We start from the raw sequence: 24,666 nt of genomic DNA on the forward strand, positions 1-24,666 counted from the left end.
TTTCATTAAAAGCCATTGACATTGGAATGACATGGCCACTATTTATAAACCCCCGGTGCAGAGGACTTGCTGCAGCCGGCCAGGAGAAAAGGCTCAATGGAAACAGGGAGTCTATTTGCATTAATGGTCCTTCCGTGCTGCTCTGGCAGCAGGAGGAGGCTGAGGGCATGGACCATTTCAATGTCAGTGATTATGGCAGGCACAAGTTCTTGTAACTCTTCAACAAATCCCAGTCCTGACTGGAGGAGGAGAACACCAGAATGATGCTTTTGAACCAATGTGTTGCACTGAAAACCTGAGCTGTTTGTCCTCTCTGTGGGGCAGAAGTTGTCTTGGAAGTGAGAAATGGATGGGGAGGAACTGGGGGCAAGGAGACCGAGCCAGATTTTTTTGATCTGTGAGGAATACTCTGTGATCTTTGCTGTGCAGAGGGATCAGTCAGGAGCAGGGGATAGGTCTCACTCCGAGACAGCCATGGGGTGGCCTCGAGGGGCCAGCAGCACTCCCTGACACAGGAGGTTTTTGGGGTCTCTTGGGTTGCTCTTAGGCTGGGTCTGTACTCTCACTTGGAGCCCTATTTCTGTATGAAATTAGTAAATCTAAGCAGAGCCCAGCCACCCCAGAGAGCACGAGGGTTTTGTTCACGTCTCTGCTCCTCTCTTCCCATCTTGGGGTCTCCAGCTGTGATCATTCCTCCCAGACCAGTCTTTCCATCCTCGAGTGTTGCATATATTAACGCCCTCTCTGCTTTCTGGTGCACACTGCCTGTTTCTAGAAAACAACGAAAACAATAAATCCCAGAAATAAATGTTTTAATCCCTGTCTGACAATCACTGAGCATTTAGATTTGGAAAATATTCAGTCTTCCAACCTAGTGATGATCATTTCCAATGTAGCATTCCTCAGAAACCATTTGTGGAGTTGCTTTAAGAGCCATCAGCTGCTCACTTCTCCCTGCTTTTGGTCACCTCCCAAAACTCCGTGAGAGACTCGGAGAAGATAAAGTGAGTGGAGCAGACCTCTGCTCTCCTCAGGCTAAGCTCCAGTTTCTAAAGAAGGTAACAACTTTGCAGACCCATAATACATCAAGTCAGGGGCAGGGCTTTGCTTTGCTGGTGTAGGAACTCGAGTGTGTTGCACATGCAGCTGATTAGTGAGAGCACAGCCCAAAAACCCCCACTCAGATCTACAGCGAGAGTGGCTGACTGATCATTTCTGACAAGATATTTTTATCTTTAGCCAGTAGCCAAAAGTTCCGACGAGTTTTGCACGATGGCTTTCAAATCCCTGACATCACTGGGCGCTGTCTGGCTTGGGAGCGCGGCTTTGGGAGCGGCACGAGCCAGGACTTGGGTGTCGAGCCCGTGGAGCAGCTCAGGAGGAGCTGTGCCATTTCCAGGGCTCCTCATCCATCATGCAGCTGCTTTCATCGCTTGCACTGAGGGACTTAAGCAGGGATTATGGCATGAACCCTGCCTTTCCTCCATCCCGCTCGCTCTGTCTCTCATTAACCAGCTCGAAGAATTTGTTACTCGAGTTGCAGACTCATTGACCCAGATTCCCTAATAATACAGGGAAGAGGAGATTTTTTTTTTTTTCCGTGCTTAATCGCTGGCTTCTGTGTATACTTAGTGCTATTTATATGCAGGAGGGCTAAAAGCCTGCAATAAAGATGGGGCCAACATTGCAGCAAAATTCCTGCGTGCCCAGAGTGGGAGGCACAACAGGAGAGAGGCAGAGGTGAGAGTGGGTGGATGTGCCCATCCTTGCAGACCCAGCAGGAGTTTTTTTTGGGGAGCAGCTCCTGCTTTTACGGCCTGATTCACCAATATTGGTTCAGCTCAGGGCTCCCCACTTTGCTCTGGAAATGCCTCTCCATTGAAGTCATGCACTAGGTTTCTTGGTGGTTCTTACTTGATTTCTTCTACCACCAAAAGCAAAGCCAAGCAGAAGAATATTATATTATATTATATTATATTATATTACATATTATATTATATTATATTATATTATATTATATTATATTTCTACATATATAAATTTATAATTATATGTGAATATAATATAATATAATATAATATAATATAATATAAATAACATAACATATATATTCTCCTGTATATATGATATATATATGTATAGGAGAATATTCCTGCCTGGCTCTCCTCAGCCTCTGGGGCTCTTCTAGGTTGTGCAGGATTTGCCATCAGCACTTTCCATCCTCGGAGCAGAGCTTCTGTCGTGGTTTATTTTCTGCCCTGAGCCAGCTGGTGGTTCCTGGGAGGGACACGTCAGACTTTCAGCTGCACTCCCCATCTTCTGCCTTCAATGCTGCTGCCATGAGGAGATGTTGGGATAACCAGGAGAGTTAAGGCTCGGTCTTGGCTTTTTTTTCAGGCCACCCATTCTTTTATGGGATGTGGCTGAGCTTTGGTGTGAGCTCCTCACTGCAAGAAAAGGGTTTAAGTTGAAAGGAGCAGCATTGCTGGAGCTCTTTTCCTGAGGACACACAGGAGGTGGAGCAGCCTGGAAAATACAGTGGGAGACAGGAAGTGGAACAAGCAGGAAATTCCTGCAAGGTCCTGCTGGAGTTGGCTTTGCTGGTTTGAGAAAAAGGATTTTGCCTAGTGCTTTTGGCAAATAGCTCTCTGTTTTCATGGAGGTACACCTAGAAGTCCAGAATATATATGTCATTAGCCCCTGCCTGTAAAAAAAAAAAAAAAAAAAAAAAAAAAAAAAAAGGATTTTAGCACTAAAAAAAACCAAACAACCACAAACCCATAAAATGTTTGATTGAACCATTAGAGGGTTTTCTTGTGAAGACAGGTACAACTTGATTTTGTGAGCTAAAGTCAATCCCTGTTCTCTGCCAGAGATTTTTCTGAACTGTTCTGCATTGAGAAATGATGTATGTCCATGACATATTTACACTGAGAGTTACCTCAGTGCCACAACACAGCATCTTTTAATGAAAAAGTGACTTTTGTCTGTCTTTTCTCCTCCCCTCCTTCACAAGCGTTTCTTCAAAATTTTCACATTTCCTGTAATTCTCTCCAGTGTTCTCTTAACACCTCAGTTTCTGTGTCACTCTCTTGCAAATGAACCTTTTCTGAATTCCCTGGAAGTTTCTTTCAGGTTAGAAGACATTACATCAGAACAGGCCTCCAGACTGGTCATGCAAACCATAGGAATTTACACGGTGGGGGGTTTATTAATTGAATTTTCCGGTGTTTGAGCCAGCGGGACATTCAGAAACAAGGCAAATTTTTTTTGGTTGGATTTGGTAGCCCAGCTTCCCAAATCCACACCGCTGATCGTGGAATAGGCCACCCCAGTGCTTCCCACAGAGCTCCCTGACACATTTTCTGTGTTAAAAAAAAAAAAAACAGAAAGAAATGTCTAGACAGCACACTAAATTTATATGTGAGCAGATTTGTATCTCTTGTTCTCAGAAGATAAGATCGTGTCGGAGCAGAATCCTGTTTCGTGCTGCTGGGGATGTTTGGTATCTGCAGTAACAGCCTCCCCTGCCTCTTCCAGCCTCCCAGTGGCTCCAGCAGTGGAGATGCTGTGGTGATGCCTCAGGTTTCAGCTTTTCTGTTTTTCACATTCTGTGCTGCTTTAGTGTGTGGGTCTGAGCTTCATATGAAGGGATGGTGAGCTCTCTGCACAGAGCAGGGAGACAAAACAATTCCTGCTCCAGCTGGGCACCAAGGACAAATGATCCAAACCTCAGGCCCAAGAGCACAAACAACGTGGGCTGGAGAGAGGAAAACAAGCAGGATGGGACTGCATGGGCTAAAGCTGGAATGGGACAATGAACTCCAATGTGCAAATGGAGCAGAGCTGATCACAGTGAGAGCCCCCGGGAGCGGTTGGGGATTTTGGGACCATTTTGGTTCATCTTGGGTTCATTTTGTGCCATTTTGGTTCATCTTGGGTGCAGCCCTGGCTGGGCTCTTGTGCCACCCAAGGTGGATCCATGGAGGAGATCCTTTTAATGAATCCCTGCTTTATTCTGTAACTCTGTCCAGCCTCTGCTCTAGCTCAGCCTCCACAAGGCATCAGTGGGATGAGGACTTTGAGGATGTGCTTTGACTGGAGCACACTGGGATTTACTGGGATTGTTTCCACCAGCTCGCTGTCACGCCCTTCTTGTCCCCCACACCTGTTGGGGTTTTCCTGTCACAAAGCAAACGCCACCTGCCCCTGTCTGCAGACACCTTGTTCAGTGTGCAGCAGCAGCAGCCACCCGAGTATCTGCTGGGAGAGGAAGAGGTTCAGTGCTGCAGATAAAGCAGAGCCCATAAAGATAAGCCGTGGGTGTGCTCGGTGGATTCCCTTTCGCCGGGCACGAGGCCCCAGAGATGGATTTCAGGCTCCATGCTGCTGCCTCTCAGGAGGTTTTCAGCCTCTCCTCTGAACCTTTCAGCCTTTCCCTGAACCTTTCAGCCTGTCTCTGGCCAAGGGCAGACCATGCTCCCGCAGCACGGGCCGTGTCTGCTGCCAGCTGTGGATGGTCCCAGTAATTTTCCCTCTCTGTATCCACTGCACAAGCCCTGTTTGCCACCAAACTGCTCCTTGCAATCCTGTGGGTCTTTTGTCATGGATTTACTTGGGAAAGGCCCTCAGGAAAAGGCTGTGGGACCCAGGGAATGTCTCTGGTGCAGACCATGGATTTACCGGTGACGCGTGAGCACTCTCCTCCTCCTCTTCCTCCTCCTCCTCCTCCTGTCAGGCTGCTCTCGCTGTGGCTCTGCTCTCCTTCAACATTATTCTCTTCTCTCCCGTGTTAGGGGTATTATTCCAGCCTGGCTTGTCAGGGCAAGGGAATTCAGGATCGATCTGGCTCGAGGTCACTCCCCAGCTGAGCAGCCTCCTCCATCCCACGCCCCAGGGAGAGCGGCAGCCTCAGACAGGGCTCTGGAGCTGAATTTTGTCTGCTGCTGTCAGTGGGATTATAGTGCCACTGCAAACAAATGGGTGAAAAAAAATGTTTATTTTTAGAACTGGAATCATGATAAATATGTGGAATTTGTCCAGGGTCTGCCTGCTGTACCTTTTTGAAATGCAAAGTGCATGTCTGTTAAAATACCTCTCCAAAGGTCAGCATAACCTCTGGAATGAGTGTGCTGGCCTTTTGGAAAGCAGGTGAAGCTTCAGATGTGAGCACGGGCCCCCAGAACCCAAATCTGCCTCAGTGTCATCTGACACCACAAGGATGGAAATGCTGCCTTGCCAAAAGGGTTTATCCTCCAGGTTTCAGTGAGGAGCCTCAGACCATTCCTCACCCTTCAGTTCAGTTTTTCCTTCCATTTTCCTGCCTTTTATATTTGCTGGTGCGTTTGATGGATGTGCTGTGAGTGTCATGTTTGAAACGGGTGAGAATGGAGATGAAAAATGGAAAACTCTGGAATAAAAAGAAAGATGGAAGCGCAAGGCATCCCTCAGTGGGTTTGTGTCCCCTGTGATGATGCAGCCAGGCTCGCAGGGCTCAGGGATTGAAGTGTTTGAGAACCTTACATTTTTCCATCCTTTCAGCTGCCTGTGAGGTGGAGGAATGGTGTTACTCTCTTTTAGACAGGGAAGTGAGGCAGAAAGAACAGAAATTACTTGCTCCCAAGAGTTGTAGGAATCTCACGGCTGAAAAAAAAAAAAAAGAGTTGGCGTAGCTCTTCACTGCCTGTCAGGCACCCTGGGTAGGGTGGCACTTGTGCCACGAGCTTGGCTGTCGTCATTCCACTTTTGGGTGGGAATGCACAGCCAGGAGAGGAGCAATAGCAGAGGGAATAAACTCGAGTCAACCTGTGGAAGCCGAGCTTCAAATTAGGGCAATTCAAAGGCACAATTGAAAGGCACAAACATCCTGTTGAGCTTGGAGTCCCAGTCAGCGCCTAACGAGTAAAGCACATGGCCCAGCTCAACCCCAGGCTGTTTCAGTGGGAAAACTCTGCCTCCCTGCCTCTGGTTGTGGCAGGCTTTATTCCACCAGCAGGTGTTCATGTGAAGGGGGGAGCAGCGTTATAAATAAATTATCCGTTCATTTCCGTCGGGAGCGTTTCCTATTGTTTAGCCACAATATGATTTCCTGGGGTTTTTTTTTTTTAGAAAAAACAAAACAAAAAGTGCCAGACCCCGACCCTGAGTCCCCCTCTGGCAGGGTGGACCCAAAGCTGTGTTTGAAGTGGGTGCCAGTGTCCTCGCTGTCCTGTCACTCGTGCTGGTGGCACTGGCACTGGCACCTCGGTCCTCTGGGCCTTCTGAGAGGGGCATGAGGAGAACCTGCCTGGGTGCAGGGCCAGGGGCATCACATCCCTGCCAGGAGTCTTTTCTCCATCAGGGGACTGTGGGAGGAAGGCTGGTGCTGCACTGGCATTGGGAACGAGGGGATTTTGGGGGATAGCAGAGAGGAGAACAACATCTCTCTTCCCTCCTTCCTCCTCCTGGCCAACGTGGGGGCATTGAGGCCACGGCTCTTGCAACAACAGGGGCGTTGTTTTTAACCATTTTAGAAACAAACAGCAGCTCAGTGGGTTGTAAAATGAGGGTTTCTCTGCCTGGGGAGGCTGTTGCCCAGCCAGGCAGGGTGTGAGGTGGCCACTGAGCCCACCCAGTCCCTCAGGAGCCCCTTGGGGTCTGTCCCTGGACCCAGGTCCCACCTGAAGGGCACAAAGGCTGCGTGAATGCACACGGAAAAAGGGGTGCTGTGTGGGGAGGCAAGGCCAGGAGAGGCTTCACCCTGCCCTGTGCTGGCTGGGCCCCTGCCTGGAGCCCCCAGGCCACGCTCCCTTTGCAGCAGCTCCGTTTGTCGGGGGCGCTGACAGGCACACACACGAGCAGCACCCACAGGAGCACGGGTGGGCTGTGCTGGGAGCAGCCATTTCTGCATTTTAGCTCCTCAGCAGGCAAGGAATGAGACTGCTGCTGGAAATGCACAAAGAAATGCCCCTTCCTGGGCAGCCCTGCTGTGCTGGGGCCTGGCCTGCAGTGCTGCTGGGAGCAGAGGTGCTGTGCTGGGCAGGGGGATTGAGCACCTGGGGAGGATTTTCCCTTCCCCATCTGCTCCAGGGCTCTTTTCCACAGCCTTAGCAAGGAACTGGCACCCTCTCCTCACTGGCTGAGAGCAAGGATGTATTAATTTCCACTGGTGTTTGACGGGATTAACCATTGCACAGCGACTGTCACATGCAGGACAAACGAAGAGACAAAACACCTTTTGATTGTTATTTATAAAGATATAAATATCTTTATTATATCCTGCAAACAGGAGCTTTTTGCCTTCGTAGCCCTTTGACTCCTGTTCCAGATGCCTGATTTGAAGGGCTAATCCCGTGCTCAGATCTTGCTGCAACCTCTCTCCTCTTTGCTCAGTGCCTTAGTGCAAGTCCCAGCCTCTCGCTGCCCTGTCTGCTCTGGTTTTGCTTGCAAAAAAAAGCTGCCACCACTGCAGCCCTCCTGCCAGCTCGCCCGGCTGATCTCCCAGGATCTTCCGGTGGGTTTTTTCCAACAGAGGGAAATGACAGAAAAATCCTTCCCGTGTCACGAAGCAAAGCCTGGGGTTGCACACAGGGAGGAAGCAGCCTGAAGGAAGGGCCTGGCAGGTGGCTGCCAAAGCTTCAAACCTGGCAAAAGTGCTCAGAAGAATTGTGAGCATGTGATGGGGTTTTATATTTAACAGGATGGCTTTGGGCATTCGGGATGTGTTCCATTTTTGCTTTAAACATCTACAAAGCCAGGTGCAGAGACAGGAGGAGAGTTGGAGTGGGTGGGGAATGGGGGGATTAAATTCCCTGGAGCACCGTGGTGGTGGTGGGAGCCCAGGACCTGGAGCAAGTCCACATGTGCTCAGGGATATGCAAAAGACATTGTCTCCACCTCAAGGAGCTTCTAGCTAAAGTTTAGGATTCAAAGTTGAGTTTTTTTTAATTTCTGCTTCATGTCTGAACCTTTCTTTAGGCCCCAAATCTGCTTTTCTTGAAGTCAGTCTCAGAATTGCTATTGGCTTTAAATGCTGCAACATCTCACCCATCAATTCTCCTTCTCCCATCTGTAAAACGAGGATGGCAGGATTTCTGTGCCATCTGTGGTGCTGTGAAGCTGAAAACAATCATCATTCATAAAGTGCTTTGAGCTCAAATGGGAGGTTCTGGGTAAAGGCAAGGCTGTGCAGGATGAAATGTTCCTGAATGTGCCAGTTACATCTGATATCTGAGCCAGGGACTGGGTTGAAGGTTTAGGAGGAACAGTCTGGTGTTGCAGAGGTGCTCCAGCTGCTGAATGTCTTGGATTATTTGTGTTGGCAAGAAGTTCCTGTTCATCATTACAAAATCAGGGCACAGAGGAGCTCGTGGCTGCATGTCCCACAGCAATCTTCTGAAACCCATGCTCACCTCGAGCATCTGTGATTTTTAACAGCCACAATCCTCAGAGCTCCTGTCTCTGGCCACCATGTGAGTTAACAGCACGTGCACTGTGAGGAGGAAACTCGGAGCTGCAGATGTTGAGCTTTTCTGAGGGCAATAGGAAGCATCTGATGGGAACAAAGGACGTTCCTTCCTATCCAGCTTTGCAGGGAAGCTGCCTAACCTTGCTTGACATGTTTTTGCAGAAAGCTGAGGGCCAAACTGGGACAGCAAAGAGCAGGTTGTGGCTAAGCGTGCTGTGTTAAGGTGAAATATTGAGGGGCTTGGAACACAAACCCTGTGAGGAACGAATGAGGGAGCTGGGGGTGTTCAGCCTGGAGAAGAGGAGACTCAGAGGTGACCTCGTCACTCTCTACAGCTCCCTGAAAGGTGGCTGTGGTCAGGTGGGGTTGGGCTCTTTCTCCAGGCAGCACTGACAGAACCAGAGGACACAGCCTCAAGCTGCACCGAGGGAAATATAGGTTGGATGTTAGGAGAAAGTTCTTTACAGAAAGAGTGATAAAGTTCTGGAATGGCTGCCAGGAGAGGTGGTGGAGTCACCATCCCTGGGTGTGTTTAACAAAGCCTGGATGTGGCACTGGGTGCCAGGGTTGAGTTGAGGTGTTGGGGATGGGTTGGACTCGATGATCTTGAAGGTCTTTTCCAGCCCAGTGACTCTGTGATATTTCAAGTCTTAGCAGAGTGGTGCAAACCACACCCAGCTGAGCCAAGCCCTGGCTGGGGCCGAGCCCTGCTGACAGATGTGCTTTTTCCTTTCTCAGACACGAGCCACCAGACCCGCTCGGTGTCCAGCCGGCCCTACTACAGCTTGCCCAACAGCAGCAGCCATGAGAGACGCTCGGTGCTGGCCATCACGGAGCCGCCGCGCTTCCACTCGCAGGCCAAGGGCAAGAACGTGCGGCTGGACGCGCACTCGCGCAAGGCCACGCGCAGGAACAGCTTCTGCAACGGCGTCACCTTCACCAACCGGCCCATCCACCTCTACGAGAAGGTGCGCCTCAAGCTGGTGGCCGTGCACCACGGCTGGAGCGGGGCCCTGCGCTTCGGCTTCACCATCCACGACCCCTCGCAGATGAGCTCCGAGGAGATACCAAAGTACGCCTGCCCTGACCTCGTCACCCGCCCCGGCTACTGGGCCAAGGCTCTGCCGGAGAGGTTTGCGGTCAGGGACAATATCTTGGCCTTCTGGGTGGACCGGCACGGCAGAGTCTTCTACAGTATTAATGATGAGGAGCCAATCTTGTTTCACTGTGGTATTAAAGTTTCCGGGCCTCTTTGGGCCCTCATAGACGTCTATGGAATTACCCACGAAGTGCAAATTCTAGGTAAGTGTGTCTTTGTCACCTGTGGGCTGCTCTTGTGGTTGCTCTTTCTGATCCTGTGGGAAAGATGCATGATCTATGTGATCATTTCGATGGGACACTTAAGAAAATTAATTTGCTGTTGGTTTTGTACCTCCAATTAATCATTTTTCTTCTGCCAGCAGTAGGGATGCAGAAAGCAGTATATTCCAGAGATGGCAGTGATGGAAAGGCTGCACATTATGGAGAGGGATGAATGGAAATCTTTACCTGTAATTCTACTCAGCTTTCTCTGAGCTGGATGTGCTGCTTTGGCATGGAAAAACATGGAGCAAGGTCCCAAGCACTGAGGAGACAAAAAGGACACGTTGTGACTTTGTCTATTCTTTCCCAGCTACCAGTTACTGCCAGTCCATTGTAAACTATGAGCAATTGCCCAAGAGTTTCCTGGAGCCCTTCCCCAGCCCCTCTCTCCGCTCTTGGCTGGGGTCCCACCCAGGCTGGCAGTTTGAGGGGCTGTGTTGGCATTGTGACCCTTCCCTGGCACAGGGACATCACTCAGAGCCCTGGAATCAGGTGGAGTCTGGCTGGTTTACAGCCTCATCCTTAGGCAGGGCTGCAAGAGAGGATGAATCTGTTCCCATTAGCAAGCCCAGCTGATGGCCATTGGGTGACTTTCCTTTCGTGGCTTTTACAGCATTGAAAATTCTACTGAATTCAGTGTTAGATGGAGTGTTTGAATTGGGCTGCACCACAGGGAACAATTTTAAAATCCAAGAGAGTTGTCTTTTCCCGGAGGCTCCTTGGATTGATGGAGTTCTAACAGCCAAAGCCAGGTGCACCTGCCCCAGGGGATGGTGCTGCCAGCCTGGCATGGAGCAGGCACCAGGGATAAGCTGTGGAATGGCGAGTGCAGAGGGCAGGCAGCTCCATCACACATCCTTCTGAACAGTGCCAATTATTTTACAGGCGAGAAGGCCACACATAAACAACGCCTTTCCCTGTCTGCTGTGCCTCAAATGTGTAATTAAACCTCACCAGCAGCTTGTCCTGTAATTGCAGTTGTGACACACTCCAGCCTCTGGTGCTCATCACAGAGGAGGAGTGTTTGCTGTATTGGCCAAGGCAGCTGCTTCACCAGAGCTTTCCTTTCTCCTCATAAAACTGGAGTTTGGAAAAGAAAATGCATCTTCTTTCTGCTCCCCACCTCCAGTCCTGCCTGCAGCATCCAAGAGTTCCCAGTGAAAGACTCAGGCTGAGAGCACCTGTACTCTGCTGGGAGATTTTTAAATTAAAATAGCAAACTCCCCACACTGCCCCAGGAATCAGGGCCATGCTCAGCCATCTGGGGCACCAGAGGACCCAAAATCCTTGCTTGAGGAGGTGCTTGTCTCTGCCTCGTCCTTCCAAAATGTTGATAGTCAAGAAAATTATGAAATACAGTTCTGAGGCACAAAACGCATCTTTCAGCATCATGAATCGTAGAATGGTTTGGGCTGGAAGGGATCTTAGAGATCATCTCATTCCAACCTCCTACCATGGGCAGGGACACCTTCCACTATCCCAGGCTGTTCCAAGCCCTGTCCAGCCTGGCCTTGGACACTTCCAGGGATGGGACATCCATCATGAAGCTTGGATGTGCCTGACTGCTCTGTGGGAGCACTTCTGGCCACACAAGCTGTGCTGCCTGAGAAGGAGCTGCTCCAGCCATCAACCCACACCAGTGGCCCCTCCTTCCTGGGCTTCTCAGTGAGGCAGGTTCTGCTTTGCAGCTGCTGGGTGGATTTGGGTGTTTTTCCTTCTTTGCCAAAAGCCTGGGGATTCTCTCCTCCAGGCAGCAGGCAGTGTTGGTGCTGGGCTGCTTCACCCCTCTCCATCTCTGGGAAGGAGTCAGGAATCTGGACTCAGGAGTCATTCACACAGACTCTTAAATTCCACGTGCTCTGACTTTGCTCAGTGCATTAAACCTTTCAGAGTGAAGTGTCCAGGCTGCCCCAGCAGGGCTGGAGGTAGAAGGGAGAACACTCCCAAACTTTCCCACACCTTTACATCACCCCCAAGCCTGGCGTGGCTCAAGTGGAAACCTGGGAAATTAATTAAGGATCAACATCCTGACTTTCCCTTTGCTGTGAAAAGGGAAAACAACCTTCTGCTGTAAAAGCTTTCTAACACCTGCAGGAAGTAGCTTTTGTGACAAGCTCTTCATTCAAAACCTCTGCAGGGCTGTGAACACCCCTGAGATATGAGGCTTGAAATGACCTTTCTGGAACACACCTGTGCCTGGACACAGGTGTAAGGCAGTGACAAGGAGTGTGGAAAGGATATCCATTCATCCTTGAGTTCCTTCACCCATCACTTGTGGATTTGCCTTGCACGAGAGCTTGGGACAACAAAATATCGAGACTTTTTTTTTTTAGAGTGTAACCTCAGAGCTATCAGATTTTTTTCCTCAGAAAGCTGTAGGACCACAGTGGTTTACAGCTTTTCCCCATTCCCCAGTGCAGGGAACTCCCAGATCACACGAGTGCTTTGGAACACTTGTTTTTCCTTGGCTGGTGCCAGATGCAGCCGCTCCTCTGCCTGCTCCACACGTGACTCTGCACCAGGAGCTGTTCATTAGTGGTTGACCCGTGGCTGATTTTTCCTTTCGGAGTCTGTAGGCTGCAGTAACAACTGTAAGCATAAAAGCAGGCAGTTTCCTCTTGACTAAAGCCTTTGTGCCTGGGTTTCTCTCACAGACAGCATGTTTGCAGAGACCATGACTACTGCACGGCTCAGCACCGCCCGGCTCAGCACCTGCCTTCCCCAGAGCAACCACGACTCGGCCAACTTCAACAACAACGAGCTCGAGAACAACCAAGTGGTGGCCAAAATCGCAAACCTGAACCTAAGCCGGGTGCCAGGACTTGGGACTGACAACCACATCATCCCCTGCTGCCCCGGCCGGCGGCAGCACGCCCAGGGAGTCCCGGCGTTCCTGGACACCGACCTGCGGTTCCACCCCACCCGCGGCCCCGACATCACCTTTTCCCAGGACAGGATGGTGGCCTGCACCAACTGGCAGGAGAGCAATAGGACTTTGGTGTTTTCTGACCGGCCTTTGCACATCGGGGAGAGCCTCTTTGTGGAAGTAGGACACCTGGGGCTGCCGTACTACGGGGCCCTCTCGTTCGGCATCACCTCTTGTGATCCGAGCACTTTGCGGACAAACGAGCTCCCGGCGGATCCGGACTTTCTCCTGGACCGTAAGGAGTACTGGGTGGTTTACCGGGCCTTCCCGGTCCTCAACAGCGGCGACATCCTCAGCTTCATGGTCCTGCCCAACGGAGAGGTGCACCACGGGGTCAACGGGGCCAGCCGGGGGATGCTCATGTGTGTGGACACCTCACAGTCCCTCTGGGTGTTTTTTACGATCCACGGTGTGATCAACCAGCTCAAAATCCTGGGTAAGTGCAGCCAACGGAGCACCTGGCTGGAGACATTTCCTGGGCCAGAAGCAGAGCTCTGGGTTTGCACTCACAGTGTTCACTGATGCGAGGATGCAGCTCCTTGTGTTGCAAACAAGAGGGACAAAAGATGGTGCCTGTCACAGAGATGTGTGCAGCCTCTATGATTCCCCCAGGAAAGGATGAGACTTGAGAGATAAAACAAGCAGCAGGCAGGGATGGCTGTGGGGGGCAGCTTCTTTTTCAGTGGGTTTGTTTTTTAAAGGGATTCTTTATAAACAGGGATGGTTGTGGGGGGCAGCTTCTTTTTCAGTGGGTTTGTTTTTTAAAGGGATTCTTTATAAACACCCTATTCCAGCCCACAGGTGTTAAACTTCTGCCTTGGTAAGGATAATGATTTTTGTGAGCACAGCTCTGGTCTAAGCATGGACAGTAATTGCTCCTGAGGCACTGCCACAGCTCAGGGATCAGCTGGCACTTCTGATCCATTGCTGAGGACCAGTTCCAGCCTTTCTCCTTTCCTCCTGTTAAGGATTCCATCAGAAAAACAGATGTTAATGACTTTGTAAAGCAGGTTTTCTTCATCCAAAGCAATGGCCTTTCCCAGCTGACAGTGTGACAGCCACAGCTGGAGCCCACTCATGCTGGGGAGAGTGGGACCATGGGGAAGTGGAAAGGCAAATATTGCATAACCTGGTGCTGCTTCATTGAAGCTGAACAGGCATCATACAAAGGCATAATGAGGTCCAGACCCTGGGCTCACACCCAAAATCTTGCCCAGTGTCATTACCAAGGGGCAGCATTAACTCAGCAGCTGGACTTGCCCTGAAGTCCCTGAGCAGGCGGGGTGGGAGCAGCTCAGCAGGCTGAGGGGCTTTGGCCGGGCTTGGGGTGTCCCTGTGTGGGCTCAGCTCTCTCCTGTGTTCCCAGGCACGGTGCAGTCCAGCCCAGGGACGGTGTCTCCCTCAGGATCCCCCGGTGGCTCCCAGTACGACAGCGACTCGGACATGGCCTTCAGTGTCAACAGGTCCTCATCAGCCTCCGAGTCCTCGCTGGGTAAGGACAGCCAGCCCTCAGCCCCGGGGGGGTTATCTCTCCTGCCAGGCCAGCAGAAGGAATGGGAAGAAAGCACAGTGCTGGAAAGGTTTTCATGGCCTGAAGAAGGGCTGTGCATTGGTCGTATCAGCACCAGTGTGGCCAGCAGGAGCAGGGCAGGGAGTGTCCCCTGTGCTGGGCACTGCTGAGGCTGCACCTCCAACCTTGTGTCCAGTTCTGGGCCACTCGAGATAAGAAAGACATTGAGGGGCTGGAGTGTGTCCAGGGAAGGGAGAGGAGCCGAGGAAGGGGCTGGAGCCCCAGGAGCAGCTGAGGGAGCTGGAAAGGGGCTCAGCCTGGAGAAAAGGAAGCTCAGGGGGGACCTTGTGGCTCTGCACAGCTCCCTGACAGGAGGGGACAGCCAGGGGAGTTGGGCTCTGCTCCCAGGGAACAGGGACAGGATGGGAGGAAAGAGCGTCTAGTTGTACAAGGAGTAGTTTAATTAAAATATAAGGAATAATCTCTTTATGGAAAGAGTGGTCAGGTATTGAACAAGCTGCCCAGAGAAGTGGTGGTATCACCATCCCAACAAATGTTCAGAAAACGTGTGGATGTGGCACCTGCCCCATGTGTAGAAAAGGACTAACAGGCTCTGCCCAGAGCTGTGACTGCTGCACGTTGGAAGACACTGGGATTCCTTTGGCCAAAGAACCAAGCAATGACTAAAGACAGCCTTAAAATCTGCCTTAAGTGTGTCACACAGCGCCAGCTTTGCCCCATCCCGGGTGACTAAACGACCTCATTCCCCCCTTTTCTTTTGCAGTGACTGCCCCCAGCTCCCCTTTGAGCCCCCCCATCTCTCCTGTCTTCTCCCCTCCGGAGCCATCGAGCAGCAAGAACGGGGAGTGCACCGTGTGCTTTGACAGCGAGGTGGACACGGTGATCTACACCTGCGGACACATGTGCCTCTGCAACACCTGTGGTCTTAAGCTGAAGAAGCAGCTCAACGCCTGCTGCCCCATTTGCCGACGGGTCATCAAAGATGTGATTAAAATCTACCGCCCGTAGCGCCCGTCAGGGGCTGCAGGAAGGGGGAACGCCGCTAGCAAACCACGCCTTTCCGTCCCTGCTTATGGGTTATCGTGCTGGTCAGTCGTTATCAAGTGGCTCGTTGTCTGTGTTTCCTTATTTGACTGCTAGGGCACAATTCAGGGAGCAAAGCTGAGGATCGTGTGGGGCCTCGCCGGGAGCTGAGCCAGCTGCAAATGAGAAATTTTCCCATGCAAAGGCTCTTTTTCCCTCCTCCCGCTGCGGGGGAGGCTCGTCGTGCTGCGGGTCGGGATGGGGAGGTTGCCACTTGGGCGGTGCCAGATGCCACTGGGCTTCCCGACCCTAAAACCCGACAGCTCTGGGCTGCTGCCAGGGGCTTGTGCTGTAGTGGAGCAAAACGGGGACGAGGCCCAGCGGGAGGGTTCAAAGTGGACAGAACTGATCTGGAAATGTCAGGTAAGGAGAACCAGCTCAGGCCAAATAGCGGCACAGCCAGGTTGTCACTTGTTGGGGTTCCGTCCCCATCAACAGGCTCGTGGGGACATGGAGGAGCTGCTCTGGGCTTAGATAAAGCAGATTTTTCTTTCTGTGGCAGAACAAGGAGTTCTGGCCATGGAGGCTGAGACCCAGGGAGCTGCCCTGGGGTAGCAGTGAGGAGCATGAGCCCACGCAGAGCCCAGGCAGCCTGTGAGGGGCAGCTCGGGCACTGCCCTGCTGCCTTCTGAAGCCATAAACTGCAGCCTGTGGCTGGCAGGGGCGTTTGGATGGGCACACTGCAGTCCTGGCTTGGGACGCTGCAGTGACGGGGTTTGTCACCTGCAGGCACACACCCCTGCACTCTGCTCTGCCCTCCTGGCAGGTGGCACAGCGGCCCTGTCACCCTGTCCTGAGTGTCACCTGTGCTAGACCTTCCCCCGCAGCCGGTGCCATGGCAGGGCTCAGCCTTCCTCCCGCCCTACCACGGGGATTCTTTGGAGGCTCTGGTGAGGAATTCATTTCTGACTCAGTCCCATCAGGCTCACCTTTCTTTCTGGGGACTGTATATGCTGATTTTACCTGGTCTTTCTCCAGCCTTTGCAGATTTCCCAGCACAGCTCCCAGCTGCCTGCACACTGGGTCTCGACTGTACCTAAGACCTTGTTGAGAAAAACAGGGACTATCTCCCTTGGCTTTACTGAGGAGGAGAGAAGAAGGCTCTGAGGCTGAATTCGGTGGTGGGAATTAAAAGGTAGATGAGTTTTGGGTGCAATGTCAGCTGCAGGCAGCACCTAATTGTTCAGCACCAGGGCTGGTGTGAGGAGCTCAGCTCCTCCTCCCTGCTGCTCCAGCAGGAGCTGCCCTCCAGTCTCTGTCTTCTGCCCATTGCACAGCCCCTATCCTGTCCTTCAGCCCCAGCCTGGCCAGTTTCCAGCTGCCTCAGGCTCATAAAGAGGGAATAAAGATGGAAATGGGAGGATGAGAGGAGCTGTGTCCCTGCAGCTCGGTGACCGTGTGCTACCAAGTGCGTAAGAACAGCTTTTCAGAAAGGTGCAATTACCACATTTTAGTCTGGAAAAAGGAAAAAATTTAATAACTCCTGTACATTTCAGGGCTTCTGGGCACACAGGGAGCCAGAGGGATGTCTGACTATTCCCTCTCTTCTCCAAGGCTGTGGGTGCGTGGTGCTGCTGCCCAGGTAGTGGCTTGGCTGTGCCAGGAGAGCTGGGTTTGGCTACTGGCCTGTGCCAGCCCTGTGCCATGCTGCAATCGGGGAGGGCACAGCCAGGGAGCAGCTCATCCTCCTTCTGCCGTGGGCTGTGCTCACAGGACACCCAAACCTTTTGTTTTTTCCTGGGAGAGCTGATGAACATTTTTCCTGAGTGCATCAAGGAGAGGCTGCTGTGACCTCTCAGCCATGGCCCTGCACGAGGGCCCAACAGCTTTGCAGAGCCCTTTTTGGAGACCTTTTTTGTGCCACTGGCTGTGCCACCACCCTCAGCAGAGCCTGCCACTGCACCTTTCACTGCCACCTTTCCCCGAGGAGGAGCCAGGGCACATTCCCTGCACCTGGAGCTTTTCTGGACCTCCCAGCTGTCCTCCACCCCAGGGACCACAGGCTTTGCCCTCCCAGGGATCCCCCAGCCCCACGCTGGCAGATCCAGGTCCAGCTGTGGGCAGTGGGCACAGCACCAAGGGCACAAGGGTGCCACGGTGTGTCAGCACCTGCCCGGGCACTGCCAGCCGTGGGAAGCCTTTCCCTGGGGAGGAATTCAAGGAAAGCTGTTGGAATCCCCAGCCTGGATCAGGTCTGGGCCGTCCCTGGGTGCCCTTTGGTCACTGCTCACGGTGACACCAGCGGGCAGAGCCCCCTTTACTCGGTGCCACCTCAGGGCCTCCATCAGCAGGGTGGGTGCAGCCTGGGTGGGTTTTTTTTTTTTTTGGTGTAGCTCTGTTTTGTATTTTTAAGCCAGCAAGGAGAAACACTGAATCCACCCCAGGAGCTGTTCAGGACACTTTGCAGAGGCTGAATTTTTGCTGTAGCAGCCAAAACCAGTTTGCAAGAAGGGGCAGCACCCAGTGAGGCCAGCAAGGGAACCGAGTGGGATGGGAGAGCAGTGGACCTGTGGCCCTGCCTATCCAAGAGCAACATGAATTTTCCAAAATAGGCCTCAAAAAAAAAAAAAAAAAAAAGATTTCCAGGAAAAGGTAGCCTCTTACAGATTTCATTGTTAGTATTCGTATTGCTATTTTTTTTAAACAGTCCAATGATATATGATTTGTACAGAAGATCTGTTTGTGCCTTATAAGGGTGTCTGTGCACTTTTTATCCTTTTTAAAGCAACTTTTAAAAAAAAAAAAAAAGATGGGGGGAGAAAACCAACACAGATCAATGGTAGTTTTATAGAATTTTGTGTTCACTAAGAATCCTGCTTTTTATATATATATATGAATATACATACATACATATATATATATATAGGAGTGAGAAAGTGTTTATTTCCATGGATTTTCCCCTCCTCTCCTCCTTAACCTTTGTTTGAAAATTTAAGGAAAAAGGAAGAAATTAAAGAGATGGGGGAACTCTTTTACCTCTCCCCCTTTCTGAGGCAGTTCCTCTCTTGTCCTTACCTTTATGATTCAATACTGTGACCTGTATTATCTTGTTGAAGCTGAATCAGATTTTGGACCTCTGTATTAGGCTTTTCAAGCAAAATTCTGGGGGGCCTGGGGAGGGAGGGCATCGCACGAGGGAGGGAGCTGCACCTCTACATGTCAGTGCTCTATAGTGTTCAGTGCTGTGTGTGTTTTCCTTTTGTCCATTTACCTGTTTTCCATGAATATAATTTTGACTTGTTTATGAAACAAATAAACCTTTGGCTTGTACAGAGTGCTCTGGAGTGCTTCAAAGAGTTTGAGCTGGGGGGTGAGAGAGCCCTGATTTGCAAAGTGAGGAAAGACTGATCCAGAGGGGCAGAGGCTTCCAAAATAATAATAAAAAAAGAGACTTTACAAACCTTTCCTGAGCTTTGCTTTGCTCCTGGGAGTCACTGCCCAGTGGCTGCACACGCCCTCCATGGGCTGGGAGGCTTTGCTGGCTCATTTAACCCTGCAAGTCCTTGGAAGTTTGGGGGACAAGGGTGTATTTCAGGGCTACAGAGGTGGAAGGGTTTGGTGGCCCTTACAAAGAGCCCCAAATTTCTTATTAAATCCAGCCTGGCCCCTTCCTGTGCCCTGCTGGGGCTGTGGCAGCCAGGGGTGATGCAGACACAGCAGGAGGGTTGATTTTCATTTTCAGTTTTATTTTTTCCTTTTCCATTTCCTGTTTCCTTTCCCTTTTCCTCTTACCTTTCCTTTCCCCTTTCCTCTTCCTGTTTTCTTTTCCTCTTGCCTTTTCCTTTCCCTTTCCTGTTTCAATTTCCCTTTTCTCTTTCCCTTTTTTTTCCCCTTTTCCTCTTTCCTCTTCCCTTTTCCTGTTTCCTTTCCCCTTTTCTTTTTCCCTTCATGTGGAGTGGAAAAATTAATTCACAACTCTGCCCTGCCAGAGCTGAGTGTTCACACAAACCCCTTGCTCACTCTGGGTGCAGAAGGAGCTGACAATTCCTGCCAAAATGCCTTTTTAGACACTCTGCTGCCTCAGTTTACCCCCAGAACTGATCCCTGGCCACCCAGAACCCCCCAAAGCCCCTCAGCACTGGCAATGCCTCCTTCTCTCTCTGCACTTCACCAGAGTCAACAAACTCTGCTGGTTTGAGCCCACAGTAAAAACGTCCACACTGCACTGCCCATTTGGTGGGATATAAAGTCTGGGCACCAAGGAAGACACAAGGAGTTGTCAGGGTCCCCATGAGCCTCCCTGCCACTGCTGCCAGGATGGATGGACGGACAGACCCCAAACCAGCCCAGGACATGAGAGCAGCACCCCGGAATTCCACCAGCCATACACATGGGTTCACCAGGGTGCTTGAAACCAGTCAAGCAGTTTATTTCTTAAAAAAAAAAAAAAAAAAAAAAGAAAGAAAATTAAAGGAAAAAAATCCCCAAAGAACCCCAAACCCAGCAAATTAAAAAAAAATCCATCCCTTAAAGGTGAAGGTATAGACAGGGCATGGACACAGCTACATCTACCTTCTGCTGCCCCCCACCCACCCACAGTAATGGAGATTTATACACATTACATAATATAGAGACACGGGGACAAACAAATGGGCTTTGGGAGCCTGGCAGGAGCTGGGCACTGCAGGGCTGATGCCCACCCAGGATGTGCCCAGCCCGGCCTGTCCCCAAATCCCAGCTCCTGGACCCCAAGCCACAGCAGTGCCCCCCTTGGCACAGCCCCTGATCTCAGGGCTGCTCTGGGAGGCTGGGCTGTGGCTGGTGGGGGGCTGCCCCCGAGTTTGGGGTGCTTTTGGCCACCCTCCTCCTCCTCACGAGGTAGGCAGGGAGGTACAGGGAGGAGAGGCAGCCTGGCTTGGGGCACAGGTGCCTGCAGGAGCAGGGGCACAAATCAGAGCGGGGACAAAGCCCTGCCAGCCCCGGGGCTCCTGGCATCTTCCCCACAGGAGCTTGGGCAGCCCACGGCCCCTTGGCAGGCAGGAGAGTGGAAAAGGGGTAAGGCTGCAGGTGTGGGCACCTCCTGAGGGGGATCCCACCGGGGCACTCCCTCTTGGAAGCTCTTTGGGAAGAAGGGAGCGATCCTGTCCCGCGCTCAGCGAGCCACATACAGTACTTGTGTCAGGAAAATGGAGCACGACCAGTTCCGAGGCTCAGGCTGGGAGGGGAGAGGGAACAGCCCTCATTCAGAGGTGAGGCCACACAAAGAGCACAGCCCTCTCTGAGGAGAGCCAGGGCACAGAGGTCTCTGAGACAGAGCTGAGATGAAAAAGCCATTCAGCAAAGGCAGAGAAGGACACGGTGCTCGGGAAAAGGACACACAGCCCTTCCACCCTGTGCCAAGAGCAGGGATACAGGTCCAACCCCTTCCCAGACACCGTGGGAGCTGGATTTGGCTGTGGAGCAGCTCTGGTTCAACTCGTCCTGTCCCCAGTCCTTTCCAAAGCAGAAGGGATTGAGTGGAGCCAGGCAGAGCGAAGGCAGCGCTGTCCCAGCCCACCCCGCAGCTCTCCCGGGAGCATATCAACACCTCCCGAGGTGCCAGCAAGAGCTTTGTTATTGCACTGCCTTGCAAATGCGGTGCTTTTTGCCAGCTCAGGTGAGTCAGCCTGATCAGGAGCTGATGTGCCACCGGAGAAAACCGCAGGTGGGAGGGAGAGGAATCAGCCACACACCGGAGTGCGTGAATTCCCATGGCTAAAAATGAACTTTGGGGCTTCTGGATGTGAGGATGGTCAGGACTTCTTTATCAGATCCAACTGCCCCATTGCCCTCCCAGAATGATCCTGGGACCACTGTTTTCTTCTGCATGCAGGCAGAGGGATCTTCACATTCCCAGGGTGGAAAATATGGACAGAGAATGAAGTGAGCATCTGGGGGAGTGGAGAATGCTCTTCAATTCAGCCAGCCTCAAATTAGAGGGAAAACTGTCATTATTTTCAGCAGCAAAACAATGAGGCTGCATTGCTCACACTTGCAATTAGACCAGAGAGGGCAACAGGACTTCGTCAACACCAAACCTGCCCCTGCCTTGGCAGGGATGTTGGACTGGATGATCTCCAGAGGTCCCTTCCAGCCCCAACAATTCTGTGAAACCCACAGACATCCGGGTCTAAAGCTCTTCTGGAGAGAAATGTGGCCCTGAAGCTGCAAATAGCCAAGGACAGAAAGGAAAGAAAGCAGCACTGGGGAACAACAGCTCACCCTCCTGCTGGGATAAGCAGCACTGAGGGCAAGGCAGGAATATCAGCATGGAAAAACCCCAGGATCTGCTTGCCCAGAAGCCCCTCCAAGCCACAGGGTGAAATGCAAGTACCCGGAGGACAGGCAGGTGGGGTGACAAACAAGGCAGGCAGCCCCTGAGCACCAGACACGCCTCAGAACTGGTGGTGATGAGGAGCTGAGCTCCCACATTCTGGATTGCACTTGATAATGTCAGCACCGAGGGAAGGACCCAGCTCCCGGCTGCTGCCCGCCAGCCCGGGGAGCTCAGTGGGTCCTGGGAAGGGGTGGTCCCCTCCTAGTCCAACAGGCAGGGCAGTCTGTGTGGGAAGGAGAGCAAAGCATCCCTTTTTCCAGGGTTTTTGGGGTCGTTCTGGTCCTCTGTGCCTTGCATAGAATTCCTCAGCTCCGGAAGCAAAACCCCTCTGATGTTTGGTTGCAGTACTGCAGGGGAGAGGCCTGAGAGCTGTCCTGCACCAGCACAGCAGGACCTGTTAAATGAGGGTGTATTTTTCCCTATTTTTTTCCACCAGGAGGATGTTGAAGTTAACACTTGTCATCGTAGAGCAGGGAAGGACCAAGGGATGATCCCCGTGCAGGGGGAGCGTGGTGCAGCCCTTAACCAGAGACAGAGCTACAGCAACCTGTTCTCAGCAATCTTTCCTCCTTTTTGCCACATTCCTCGTGGCTCTGCTACATCCCTGGACTAAGCAACATGACCTGCAACTCTTGACCGTGACCCTGAGCTTCAGGGAAAGGCAAATCCTTCTGTGATTTCCTGCACTGGTACCATTCCACCTGGCTGCTGCTGGATTTCTCTCCAATTCACCACAGAGGTGGCAAAATGTCACTCAAGGTCCATCTGCCCAGCACAGAGAACCACAGGAGCCAAGTCCTTTGGGGAATGTGAGGAGGAGGGTGGGTACAGGGAGCACAGGGGTGGAGAGGGGAGGCTGAGCTGCTCCAAGGGGCTCCAGCTGGGAGGCGTGGGATCTCAAATTATTATCTTTTCTTTTAAAGCCAGCCTTACAGAAAACTATAAATAAATCTGCTCATTAAATACTCAGGTGAGAGACCCGGGAGCCTCCGGCTGTGGAGCAGCTACGGCTTCTTCCGCAGGTAATTGGAAGGGATCCAGCCCTCCCAGCAGGGCCCCCCAGCCAGGACCTTGCAGAACCACCAGCCACTGCTGTTCTTCTCACGAACTTCAAACAAAGTCCCTTCTCTGAAGCTGTTGGTCTCCTCGTCACCTTCAAAATCCGCCACTGCCACGTAGAGAGCTTCCTTGGAGATATCCGGGCTGCAGCCGGGGGCTGAGGTCCTCTCCTTGGCCTCCCCTCTCTCCACAGGCTTGGAGATGACCTTTGGGTTTATGCCGCTTCTGGCTTTGGCTTCGTCTTGCATGCAGGCAGAGAGGAAGGGCTTGGCTTTGGGAGGCACCAGCATGGGTCTCCCCGGCACTGCCGAGGGCCTGGCCTCGGGAGCTTCCCGTGCCGGGGCCCTGGGCTCGGCGGGGACGCAGGCAGGAGCCCCCATCTTCTTGGGAGGGGGTGGCCTGCGAGGTGGCACCACAGGGCGCTGCGGAGGGGCGTCCCTGGCACAGGGGGGGCTTGCTGGGCCCAGGGGAGATTTGGGCAGTGCCTCTTTGGGGGCAATGTCCAGCTTGGGCAGAGCTTTGCTCTCCGTGGCCGGCCGCTCCGGAAATCTCCCGCAAGGCTCCGAGGAGACCACGGCGTTGCTGAAGGAGCTTTCCCCAGCGGTCGGATCCTGCTCTGAGGACTTCTCTGGGCACTTGGCAGGTCTCAGCTTGCTCCGCAGGCTGCAAATGTCCAGTTTGTCATCGGCTGGGGGTGGGTCAGTCCGGGGGGACGCAGCGGGTTTTGGCCTGATCTGAGGTCTCGACTTCAAGAATGGGTTCTGGGTGATGGGCTCAGGTTTGTCCTCCACAGGCTCAGCTTTTGGCTTGGTCGGCTTGACAATGGGCCGGAGGTTTGGCTTCTTCACCTCCTTGGCCGACACCTTGTGTCCACATTCCAGTCCCATTTCGTTTTTCAGCTGGAAGAGTTTGCCTTTCTCCGGTTTGAGCTCTGGCTTCTTGCTGTCCTTCGGGGCTGCCGCCTGCTTGGGTGGGATCATGGGCAAAATCATGCCTGGGGGCTTGGGGGGAGGTCTCTGCCTCTCGAGTAACTCTCCTTCCGATTTAATGATGGACTCCTTCCTGGGTGGAAGGCTGGGCTTCTCCTCCGTGTCGTGGTCCGAGATCTCCTCGTAGCCCCCGGCGAAGGACAGGTCCCCGCTGTCAGGAGCCTCCTTCCCCTTCCAGTCCTTGCCCCACCTCCCAGTGCAGTCCATGCCGTTGGGAGGAGCCTCTGGCAGAGGTCGGCAGGGCCCTGTCACCTCCTCGCTGGCACTGCCATCGATGTCACCGAGCCGCAGCTGCGCCATCTCATTGGGGAGGGGAGCCAGGAAATTGGGCCTGGAGGCGTTGCTGGTTTTCTTGTACTTATCAATGAAGGTGGCGGGGGCCCAGCCCTCCTTCTCCTCGATCTGGATGTACCACCAGCCACTCAGGTTCTTCTCAATAACCTGCCAGGGGGAAAGGAGACCTCAGACAGCCACTCTGCACCCAAGGGTCTTTGAAATGATGACAGTGTAATATGTAATATACATTATAAAATAATTCGTGCTAAATGAAATTAAAAACCACAGCATCTTGTGTACTAAAACCAGTGTCAGGCAACAAGCAAGCTAAGTGATAGAAATCCGAAAAGACACTGTCTCCAGAAATGTATATTCCAAGGGATTTCTCATCTGACAAGACCCTAGCTGGAGACATTTTTGATGGGCATCATCAGAAGCTTATCCTGGAGATTTTCACCTGACAGGATTCCAGCAATTTTCTACTGGTTCCAGGAAAAAACACGATAATATGCTAAAGAAGATCTCCTTCCAAAGCCCGAGAGAGTGTATAAAAATGGACCCCTTAGAACTGAGCCTCGGAGAGCCACGGGGACTTTGGTGCCACAGAGGCCAAGTCCTAAATCTCCCCGACACTGATGGCCTGGCTCAGAGTCCAATCGCTCGCGGCTTTCCTTTTTT

The 24,666-nt window shown here is 52.2% G+C and overlaps 2 protein-coding genes across 9 annotated transcripts in view; one reads left to right on the top strand and one right to left on the bottom strand.

Moving 5' to 3' along the window:
- Positions 1 to 16,687, top strand: part of NEURL1B (neuralized E3 ubiquitin protein ligase 1B) — a 135,152-nt gene extending 118,465 nt beyond the window's left edge. For both annotated transcript variants that reach the window (XM_068206180.1, XM_068206181.1), the window contains exons 2-5: positions 9,185 to 9,748; positions 12,463 to 13,170; positions 14,101 to 14,226; positions 15,029 to 16,687. In XM_068206180.1, coding sequence (XP_068062281.1) covers positions 9,185 to 9,748; positions 12,463 to 13,170; positions 14,101 to 14,226; positions 15,029 to 15,273 — 1,643 coding nt within the window. In that variant the 3' untranslated portion in view covers positions 15,274 to 16,687. The remainder of the gene's footprint in view (positions 1 to 9,184; positions 9,749 to 12,462; positions 13,171 to 14,100; positions 14,227 to 15,028) is intronic.
- Positions 16,688 to 19,735: 3,048 nt separating this feature from the next.
- SH3PXD2B (SH3 and PX domains 2B) overlaps positions 19,736 to 24,666 on the bottom strand; it is a 66,305-nt gene continuing 61,374 nt past the window's right edge. For all 7 annotated transcript variants that reach the window (XM_068206187.1, XM_068206182.1, XM_068206184.1 and 4 more), the window contains one exon: positions 19,736 to 24,153. In XM_068206187.1, the coding sequence (XP_068062288.1) occupies positions 22,669 to 24,153 (1,485 nt within the window). In that variant the 3' untranslated portion in view covers positions 19,736 to 22,668. The remainder of the gene's footprint in view (positions 24,154 to 24,666) is intronic.

Source organism: Anomalospiza imberbis, chromosome 15 (assembly GCF_031753505.1).
Source record: "Anomalospiza imberbis isolate Cuckoo-Finch-1a 21T00152 chromosome 15, ASM3175350v1, whole genome shotgun sequence".
Lineage (NCBI taxonomy): Eukaryota > Metazoa > Chordata > Aves > Passeriformes > Viduidae > Anomalospiza > Anomalospiza imberbis.